The sequence below is a fragment of the Daucus carota genome, chromosome 8 (assembly GCF_001625215.2).
Source record: "Daucus carota subsp. sativus chromosome 8, DH1 v3.0, whole genome shotgun sequence".
NCBI lineage: Eukaryota > Viridiplantae > Streptophyta > Magnoliopsida > Apiales > Apiaceae > Daucus > Daucus carota.
The window spans coordinates 19,705,159-19,716,443 of NC_030388.2; the positions used below are offsets into that span (position 1 = coordinate 19,705,159).

General features: G+C 34.4%; 1 protein-coding gene across 1 annotated transcript; it reads left to right on the forward strand.

The window, feature by feature from the left end:
* Positions 1–2,556: 2,556 nt before the first annotated feature.
* On the forward strand, positions 2,557–8,931 carry LOC108199848 (homeobox-leucine zipper protein ATHB-14). The gene is made up of 18 exons (XM_017367847.1): positions 2,557–3,126; positions 4,145–4,304; positions 4,484–4,596; positions 4,686–4,776; positions 4,918–5,013; positions 5,179–5,292; positions 5,390–5,473; positions 5,655–5,810; positions 5,883–5,957; positions 6,041–6,147; positions 6,290–6,479; positions 6,619–6,807; positions 6,906–6,980; positions 7,063–7,197; positions 7,317–7,642; positions 8,015–8,126; positions 8,320–8,469; positions 8,628–8,931. Exons 1-18 carry the CDS (start codon positions 2,939–2,941, stop codon positions 8,772–8,774), a joined length of 2,508 nt encoding a protein of 835 aa, XP_017223336.1. The 5' UTR covers positions 2,557–2,938; the 3' UTR covers positions 8,775–8,931.
* Positions 8,932–11,285: the final 2,354 nt, after the last annotated feature.

The window sequence follows — 11,285 nt, forward strand, 5'->3', positions numbered from 1 at the left end:
TAAAAATCGCAAAAACTCACCTTTCACGACATAATATTGTTCATGTTTTGGGGTCATTTTTTGATCTAATATCAGTGGATGTAACTGATAATTCTGAACATCGGGCTACAGATGCTGCTGCTTATGTGAAGGTCGATTGTGATGCTATTATGTTCACAACTGATGTAGTTTGGATTGTTCGAGATTTGATTGTTATACTTTTTGGTTCAAAGAATTTAAATATTCTATTTGTTAAGCGATCTGAAAACAAAGCGGCTATATGTTTAGCTCGTTTTTTGTTTCTTAATCAGGTTGTAATTGACAGTTCGAGGGTTTGTCTCGACTGAGTTTCGGTTATTTATTAAATTCTTCCCATTGCGTCAAAAAAAATAAAATCTGTGCCCCGTCCCCGCCCCAAAGTATACTATGGACGGGGACAGTAGGAGTAACTGATTAATGTCAGAATTAGTATATAAATAAATTTAATATATTATTTTTTATATGAATGCAAATAAAAAAGTCTATAGATTAGAAATCATTCAAATTTGAGGTAATTGCATATCGCACCCCCTAAGTATCGTTCAAAAACGATAGGGTACATATACTTTAAGAAACTCAACTCGCACCTCTTATGTTTACTTCTCAAAACCGAGATGCACCCCCTGCCGTTAACTTCCGTTAACTCAGTCACTCCGTTAAGTCACTACATATATAATTGCAATTCGGACCCCCTAACTTACGTTCAAAAACGATATTGTACCCGTACTTTTGGAAACCCAAATCGCACCACCTATCATTACATTTCAAGGACGATACATTTATTATTTGCGAAATTCGGGCCCTCTATTATTTGAGAAAACAAATAGACTAGATTTACTTTTTGATGATATTTTTTTTTAAATTTTTGTTTAATTAAGTTATGCCCAAGTCAAAATGATTTTACATATTCAATGATTTTAAATTTTTAGTGACATATGTATTAGGTACTTAAAATATACACTATTTTAAATATAAAAAATAAAATTTATGTGATATTTATTATAAATAATACATAAATTTACTATTGATTAAAATTTATAAATTTTAATTATTTTGTTTTGAAAAATTGATCAAAAAAAAATTTTAAAAAAATATCATCAAAAACTAAATCTAGTCTATTTTAATAAATACATATTTTCAAATAGTTGGTCAAAAATTAGTCAATTTAATTCCTCAAAAAGCAAAAGAGACATGTAAATTGAGACGGGGGAGTATTTTAACGGAAGGTAACGAAATTCAACGGAGGGGTGCGTATCGTTCTTGAGATGTAAAAATAGGTGGTGCGATTCGAGTTTTCAAAAATATGGGTACAATATCGTTTTTGAACGTAAGTTAGGGGGTCCGAATTGCAATTATATATATGGTGATTTAACGGAGTGCACTGAGTTAACGGAAGTTAACGGCAGGGGGTGCATCTCGGTTTTGATAAGTAAAGATAAGAGGTGCGAGTTGAGTTTCTTAGATACTCTATCGTTTTTGAATGATACTTAGGGGGTGCGATATGCCATTACCTTTTCAAATTTTGCAGGTAACTTCCAACCTTGACCCACTTTGACCCTGCGTTGTTTGACAGTAGAATAGTGGGAGCCACTGTTCTGGATTACTCGCTGCTGACTGCCCCATCCTACTGTACTTTGCTCGAAACTAAATATTTTAATATTTTTCAACTCGTTTTCACATGTTTGATATATATAAAATTAAATAATTGAAAGTTGAAATATTAACATAAAATAGAATAAATAGTAAATAATAATAAAATATTTGTTATTATATATCTGAAAATATATAAAAAAAGATTAGAAAATGATCTTTTTTTTGCCCCTATCTCTTTTGCCTTTATCGCTTTCTATGTTGCACAGATACAAAGACCGTATATGTAAGCCAAAGACACAACGTAATCGTTTGTTTTATGATTAGTTGCCAAAATAAAATAATAATATAATACTTATAAATAGAAAATTAAAATTATTAAAGTGAAATGATATTGTCACATACAAACGATATAAACATGCCTTCCATCCCTTCAAGTAGACATAAAACATTATTAACAAAATTTCTTTTTTTTTTAGCTAGATTGAAACTTTGTACATGGCATCTTGCAACTTGGATAACTCAAGCCATTGTGTACAATTAATATTATATTAGTTAGGAAAATGTAAATAATGTTGATAATGTTAATTTTAAATCAAATTATTAGTAAAATTGTGTAAAAGTCAGCTCTATTTTTTTCCCTTTTCCTTTAACTACGTATTGTTATTTTCACAAATATATATATTCATCTCAAATTTTCTTGTTATTTTAATATAGGTAGACTATCCCAATTATATATTATGTATTTAATCCAAATGACTAAAATAAATGAATTTACAAAATAAATGTTAAATTTTTTTGGACTTGATTAATTGATTGCTAGCACTTGTATAGTTGTATCCACCTAATATGTTCATTACACACAACATGAAACACAAGCTCATCACATTTCATCACCAATGCTAAGCTAGCATAAATAAAAACAAAGCCAAACAAGGCACTATGACCATAATTAACCTTTCCCTTTATTTATTTCTGTGGGTTGTTGGTACTTATTACACCACTTTATCTCTCTTCTTGTCTTGAGATAAACAAGGGGAAGAGCTTTATTCAAGCACTTATATAACCTCAGGATACTTCCAATTTCTCCTCTCAAACTCCATCTAAAAACCCAATTCAAATATTAAAACAAAATGCACACTTTTCTTGATGACTGATAGAGGAGGCTGCCTCTCTTGTACATGAGAGAGTGCCTTCCTGTACATTCTAAGACCGACCCATTTCAAAAGAACCTAAATTAAGAGACCCCATTTCTTGAAATCTTACAAAAGCCCATCATTTTAGAGTTTCATTTCTTGCAGATATAGTGTTTGATAGTTTGTTTAACTGAATGGGGGAGTCACAAATGGATTGTAGCAAGTATGTGAGGTATACGGCTGAGCAAGTTGAGGCTTTGGAGAGGGTTTATGCTGAGTGTCCGAAGCCAAGCTCTTCGAGAAGGCAACAGCTTATTAGAGACATTCCTATTCTCTCTAATATTGAACCTAAACAGATCAAAGTCTGGTTTCAGAACCGCAGGTTAACTTCTTTCCTTCAATTAGAGTTTATGTGTATGTGTGTATGTTCCTTTTTGTGTTCCACTTCATTATTATCTTACTTGTAATTTGATTGAAAGGGGAAGCTTTTCTTGAAGTTCATATGGTCATTTGCTTGGATGTTATTTTCAACTTATTGTTTTTACAATTTATTATATGAACTTGAAAGTGTTAATAGAAGCACAATGATAATGTCTGTGTGTGTGTGTGTGTTTTTCTTTTGTGTTTCATTTTCTTTTTCTTTTTTAGAAATTGATAAGAAAATCTTTTGTTGTTGGTCATTCACCTCAAATGCCTGGAATTCAAGATTGATGTTATTTGAACTTGAGTTTTGTCAGAAGTTCGAAAGGAGACATATAGATTGCTATTTTGTGTTAGTTACTAATAATAAAAGCTAAAACAATAAAGTTTGCTTAATTTAGTGGGTTTGATCTGGCTATTTTGGTTCACATGTATCATGATATTGGATTAGTGTTATCATGTAATAGGGACAAAGGGTCTTGCATGTAAAGCTTTTTGAATCATTTTAGTTCTCTTTCTTTTTTTTTGCTCAATGTCCCTCTTTATTATCCATACCCAGAATAAGCCTCTCTGTTGTTATGTTGGTCTGATTTTGAGATTATTTTGGTATTTAATTAATAAAAACTAGGCAGGGCGGCTTTGGTATACTAATTGTACGTAATAATATCTTGCCATATAAACTTGCTCTATGTTTTGGTTAAGACTTAGGATGAACATTTATTATTCTGATACTATTTTGGACTTGGTTTTCAGTGATTTATTAAACGCACACATCTGGCTATAGTGTTTAGATGCTCAAACTGTAGGTTTGACGCGGGAATCATTCTTCGAACTGTTGTATTAAGTTGTGATCATGTGATATAATCTTCGAAGGCTTTTTGAGCAAGATATTTTTTGTTATAAGTAAGATCAATGAAATGTAAGCCTTTTAGTTCCTATGACGACAGAATAAACGTGCTATTGCTTTATTTTATACTTAGATGCCGTGAAAAGCAGAGAAAGGAAGCATCTAGTCTACAGACTGTGAATGGGAAGCTGAGTGCCATGAACAAGCTGTTGATGGAAGAAAATGAACGCCTGCAAAAGCAGGTCTCTCACCTAGTTTATGATAATGGATGCATGCGTACCCAACTGCACACTGTAAGTTCTATTTTCTTAACTTTCTTATTCTATTTTATTATAATATTTTTTTTTCTATGATCTGGACCTGAATATTAGGTTGTCGAATATTATTCTTATATAGTTACTTCTGAATTAGATGATTATGCTTCTATTTCTCTTTCGAGCTAACCAGTAACTATGTATATGAATTGTTATAGGCATCACCAACGACCACTGACACTGGCTGTGGGTCTATGGTCGCGATCTCGCAGCAACAACAGCAAACCTCAACATCTCAGCATCCGCACAGAGATGCTAACAGCCCAACTGGGTAACTGAAACATCTCTACTTAAATGATAAATCTACTCGCTGTTTGAAATTATTGCTTTATACAATTCTTGACTTTATTTCTGTCCTAGTCTTCTCGCAATAGCTGAGGAGACCCTGGCAGAGTTCCTCCGCAAGGCTATTGGGACTGCTGTCAACTGGGTACAGATAGTTGGAATGAAGGTACACCATTTTATACAGTATAGTGCACACACGCACACACATACATGTATACATGGACAAAGTTATATTGCTAATAACTATCGATATTTCAGGCTAACTAATGAACTTCTCACACTTTTTTTTGTTCTTTATCTTCTGTAGCCTGGTCCGGATTCTATTGGCAGTGTTGCCATTTCCCGCAACTGTAGGGGAATAGCAGCTCGAGCCTGCGGTCTTGTGGGTCTCGAACCCAGAAAGGTGGATAATTAGAATCTTATAAATTGCTGTATCTCCATATCCTTAACAATATTAGGATAATTTATATATAGCTTATATCTCCATATATCCTTGAACATACTTTTATCAAATTTGCCAAATATTATGGCTTTCTCATTCATGTACTCAAATACTTATACTTCTTAGGTCGCTGAAATCCTGAAAGATCGTATATCTTGGTTCCATGACTGCCGTTGCCTAGATGTATCGAGTGTATTTCCAACTGGAAATGGAGGAACATTAGAGCTCCTATACATGCAGGTTCGAAGCTGACTGATGGTTCAGTTCAAGCAATTAAATTGAAGTATATTGTTTATGTAAACATGCACTTGTACTTACTTGATTATTTTCTCCTCAGACTTATGCACCTACGACACTGGCATCAGCTCGAGATTTCTGGACATTAAGATATACTACAACTTTAGAAGATGGAAGTCTTGTGGTAAGCTTTTGAGCATGATTACTTTATTCATTTAATATGCTTTACTTAGTATTCGGCCATTGTTTATCCCACTTTTATTATTTCAGGTAATTCTAAACTTAGTTCCATCCATGTATATTCTGTAATAATTTATTTCTCTGTTAGTTGTCCCTTTTCGGTTTATGTTATACGACATTTGCAGGTATGTGAAAGGTCACTGACTTCTTCAACGGGTGGTCCTATGAGGCCTCCCACTGCATGCTTTGTGAGAGCCGACATGTTACCTAGTGGCTATCTGATAAGACCTTGTGATGGTGGTGGCTCCATTATTAACATAGTTGATCATATGGACTTAAATGTAAGTTTCACTTGACTCTGTTTTTTTTTTCATGCCATGGAATCTTATGGAGTAAAATGTTGTGTGTTCTAGCCTTTGACCGTTCCTGAAGTTTTGAGGCCTCTATACGAGTCATCCACAATTTTAGCTCAGAAAATGACTATGGCGGTAAGGATAATAACTAGTGGTCACTAAATTTACTATTATCTGGTTTCTTCTGCAAGCTCATTATTTCTGAATCTCATTTGTAGTCATTACGACACATAAGACAAATTGCTCAAGAAACCAGCGGTGAGATTAAATATACTGGCGGGCACCGGCCTGCTGTTCTCAGGGCATTTCGTCAAAGATTGTGCCGGTAAAAATAAGCTATTAGTTCTATAAAATATATTTAGCGATTTTTCTAACATCTTGCTTTTGTGTACGGCTGTACGGATGGAATTGTTCAAAATTTATTGTCTTTTCTTCTTAATCTTAGATTTGATGAAATTGCTTCGCAGGGGCTTTAATGATGCTATTAATGGATTTGTTGATGATGGTTGGTCGACCATGAACAGTGATGGCTTGGAGGATGTTACAGTCGCCATTAACATGTCTGCAGGGAAATTTCTTAGTTCCCAGTATAACGCATTTTCGATGCTCCCAACTTTTGGTGGAGTATTGTGTGCCAAAGCATCAATGCTTATTCAGGTAACTAAAGATTAATTTTTGTTCTAAGAAACACCGCATTATATCTGTTACAAATGTTCTTCACAGTTCAACCCTTAACCCTGAGTTCGTGCTTGTAAAATTTCTGTGTACATTGCAACTGTGCACATCTAATATGTAGGATGTTCCCCCTCCTTTGCTTGTTCGCTTCCTGAGAGAGCACCGCTCAGAGTGGGCGGACAGTATGATCGATGCTTACAATGCTGCATCACTGAAAGCATCTCCATATGCTGTTCCTTGTGCCAGACCCGGTGCCCCTCCTAGTACACAGGTCATTTTGCCTCTTGCACATTCCATGGAGAATGAAGAGGTAAACCTGGCTCATCTATCTCTCTTCAAAGCTTCAACTGTTCATAATCCACTTTGTAATTACTCCAGGATGATCTTGATAAATTTGTTTTCATTTAGTTGTTGGAGGTTGTCCGGCTAGAAAATCGGGCACCAGAGGACCTGACTTTGACGAGCAATATGTACTTATTGCAGGTTGGTCACTTCTTTAAATACAAGTACTGCCTTTCTTGTTTTTTTACTGGTGTGGCTATTTACTCTAAAACCACTGTGACAGCTATGCAGTGGAATTGATGAGAAAACGGCAGGAGGCTGTGCTCAACTTGTGTTTGCACCTATTGATGAATCGTTCGCTGATGATGCTCCCTTGCTGCCATCTGGTTTCCGTGTGATACCATTGGATCCTGAATCAGTTGAGTCACGTTTCTGATTTGACAATTATAAATTAAGAACAAATCATCTAAAGACATATTTCTTCCACAAGAGTTGGATCTGCTGTGTTATTTAATCTCTTTCTTTTTTCTGTTTCAGGATAAGTCTAGTGCAAACAGAACATTGGATTTGGCTTCTGCACTTGAAGTGAGACATGGTGGTGCACACCCCCATGGGGAAGATAATGCTGGAAATTATAATCTTAGGTCAGTTTTGACTATAGCGTTCCAATTCCCTTTTGAGAACCACTTTAGAGACAATGTGGCTTCTATGGCTCGTCAATACGTACGGAGCGTTGTAGGCTCTGTTCAGAGGGTTGCAATGGCTATTTCTCCATCTCGAGCTAACTTCAATTTAGAGCCAAAACAGCTACCTGGGTCTCCCGAAGCTTTCACTTTAGCACGCTGGATTAGCAGGAGTTACAGGTAGTTCAAATTATACTGAATGCTACATATAGCTTTTATTAATCAGTTTGCGCTTAAAAGATGGACAATAAACTGGATCAGTTTCTTGTTGGTAGCTGAATATTATTAATTCTAGTTGCTGTTTCAAAGCATGCTAGAGTGTCTTGACAGATAGATTTACTGCTGCTTTCTTTATCCTCCTCTCACTTTGAATAAGTAGTTGTAGCAATTTATATGGATGATAATATATGCTGTCACTAACGTCGTTCTATCACCCCTGTCTCGTTATCCTAAATAGATACTAGGAGTCATATTTTGTTTCAATAGTACTTGATCTATCGTTTACTGTCTTCCACTTTTTATAATATGTGCCACTATTGTTGTTCATTTAAGGGTCCACACTGGGGCAGAGCTTCTCAAGACAGAATCTCAAGTGGGCAATGCTGTTTTGGAGCATCTGTGGAATCATTCTGATGCGATACTTTGCTGCTCTGTCAAAACAAATGTAATAAACGAAAATCACAATATATTTGCTTTTTTTACCATACTGCTTAGTCTTCTATTTTCTTCCTTCTTTTAGTGCTTATTGAATCATACTGTATGAACAACATGCTGCTTGATTATATCTGCCTAGATCTGAAAAAGGTCAATATACGATGCTCACAAATTGTGATATTTTGGCAAAATTTCTTGCATAGATATCTCCGGTCTTCTCCTTCGCAAACCAGGCGGGTCTAGACATGCTTGAAACTACATTGGTGGCCCTCCAGGATATAATGCTTCATAAAATTTTGGATGATGCTGGTCAGAAAGTTCTCCTTTCGGAATTCTCAAAGATCATGCAACAGGTAACAATCCTAATAAATGGTTTCTAAATTTAGAGCTAGAAAAGTTATCCTACTACATATATTGGAACTTAATTACTAGAAACCCAGTACCCTAATTTCTTTGATTTTAATGTGTTCCTCAAGATCGTTAAACTGTACTACAATTGCATTGGTTGCAGGGATTTGCTTATCTACCAGCGGGTGTATGTTTTTCAAGCATGGGCAGATCCATATCTTACGATCAAGCCATTGTGTGGAAAGTTCTCAAAGACGATAATTCTGATCACTGCCTCGCTTTCATGTTCCTAAACTGGTCCTTTATCTAGTAGAGATACTATGGAACCCTTTAAATTCAGTGCTTTAAGTTGTGCAACTATATGACATCACTAGTCTGTTTTGCTGGATTATGTAATATGACCTATGCATGTTGTTCTGGAATATTTCTATCGACTTGGATATGATGCATATTATTCTATTTTGTTATGCTTTCTGTTTCTGCATTATATTTACAGAAGTGTATTTTGTATAATGAGTCTTAATATATGCACATCTTATGAGTTCTGAATTGGATGCAAGTGTCCAGTCACTTGTTCTCAGTAGATACTTAAAGAGGGAGGTAGACCAGAATATACTTTCTATATCTTTTTATATGCATAACTTTTGCTACCATAAATTTTTACAATCATGATGGAGGACTTTGCAAATCTTACATGTAAAAATCTACCTCTGATAGTATATTTGTGTGCATGTGTCCAGCTTTCCACAGCCTTTGCTTTTACCAGAACTGTTCTGAATTCTGCTTATGATGCTAGCAATAGCATCTTTTACATAGGCATATACATATAGGGCTGAGTCATTAATTTGAATATGTTTTGGTCCCCCCATGCTGTTTGTCTCTCAACAATAATTATCCTTCTGAACAAACAATACATCACTTTCTTACTTTCTTCTGAACACATTCAAGAAAACAATTTCCACATTCTTTGTATATCGCATTTTTAAGATCCTACCTCCGGAGTGATGGATCCTACTTCCGAGTGAGATATATCGACAAGACATCGATTTAATTCACACATCCCATATAAAAACCAAAGTTCTGTATTGCAGAACACAGATCATGTTGTATACATTGTATTATAAGCTACAAAATGCAGGGTTCTACTAGGGGTGTGGTGAGATGGTGACAATACAATTAACATTGTGTAAAACCAGACCAAATTAGAGGTATAGCCACATATAGTTCCAAACAAAAGCATTTCACCAGCCTCTAATTTATTTAATTAATAACAAACAGTGCAATAACTGCAAGAAAAAATCAGTGTTGTGAATAAAGGCTAGGAGGTAGCAGCATGATTATGAGTAGTGTAGTAGGATGATAATGGGGGATGGGTTGTGAAAACAATAGAGTGGCCCTGCATTAACCACCAAGTAAACAAGAATCAGATTGACTTATCAACATTTTTGACTACTCCTTCTCTATCTACTTTTGCAGTTGTATTACTTCTTAACTCAGTTATCAGGGGAGCTAGTAGCTGCAACTGTTGCACCCCTTTAATACAGTCATTGGTGGTCATTCTGTACTTTACTTCTTTTTATTTTATATATCTTTTATGTAGTAAGGTAAATCTGGATTTTTTTATTTGGATTTACTCATTGTGGATTTGTTATTGATGTGACCAAGTGCCCCTCAAATATGTAGTTGTGTACAAGTATTCTTTCAAGTCAAAATTGTCAAAGCACCTTCTGATATATATCAGAGATGTCTTGGCATATACATATACTGATCTTGAAGCCATGTGACAGATGTCAACTTACAAAATTCTGTACACCATATTGTGATCCATTTCAAGGTCCCATTCGTCAAGTAAAACTGAGAGACCTGGGAAATCCTGGCATTTCATATATACACAAAATCTTACTATTCACGTGGAGACACAATCACCTTACTCTTCTACAGAGCTCACATTGTTAGAAGCCTAGCGACATAGTCCTAACTCCTAATAGAATTGCCAAAATTCTCTCTCCATTATATTATATAGATAAAAAACGATTTTGTAAAGAATGAGTTAAACTTTGGAGTCAAATTTGGTCTTGACCTTTTTCTTTATAATATGAATAATGATTAGAGAAATTATATATAACTAATTATTCAAACTTGTTTTTATAATAATCGCTAATTATTCAAACTTGTTTTTATAATAATCGTCGAATGTATACTTAAACTGAAATATTGGTAATGTGGTTATTCATTGTAAAAATCGAGAATCCAGATTAATCGATGGATGTGTTTATTAGGGAGAAATCTGATGATCGGAGATTAGTCAGAAGGATTAATCAGACTTAAAATTGGATATATTATAATAATATTTAATATATTAGTTTAATTTGATATATAATACTATATCTTTTAAGAAGAATTTATAATGATTAATCGGATTTTAAAAATCATTGCAGAGGCATGCTTGGATTAATAGTTCAGTCCAGAATTTTTAGAATCATGATTATTAGTAAATAACATTTACTTATATATATTATATAACAAAAAGAAAAATATTATGGTTAAGTTTTAAATTTAAACACTTTACACCAAAATTTGATTAAAAGAAATTTAAAATATGAGGAGAAAAATGAATTCCAAATAATTCTCCAAGATACTGAGAGTTCTGAGTACCGATTTGCCCGTACCACAACACCAATTCTCGTTTTTTATAACCTTGATAAAAACAAGGTTTAATTCTCTTAACCAAATGTTTAAGATTCTTGTACCCATTTGTTTAGCAACTGACTGTTCAAGCAGCAACAGATGCAGGATCATCCATGGAAAATGCACACGCACA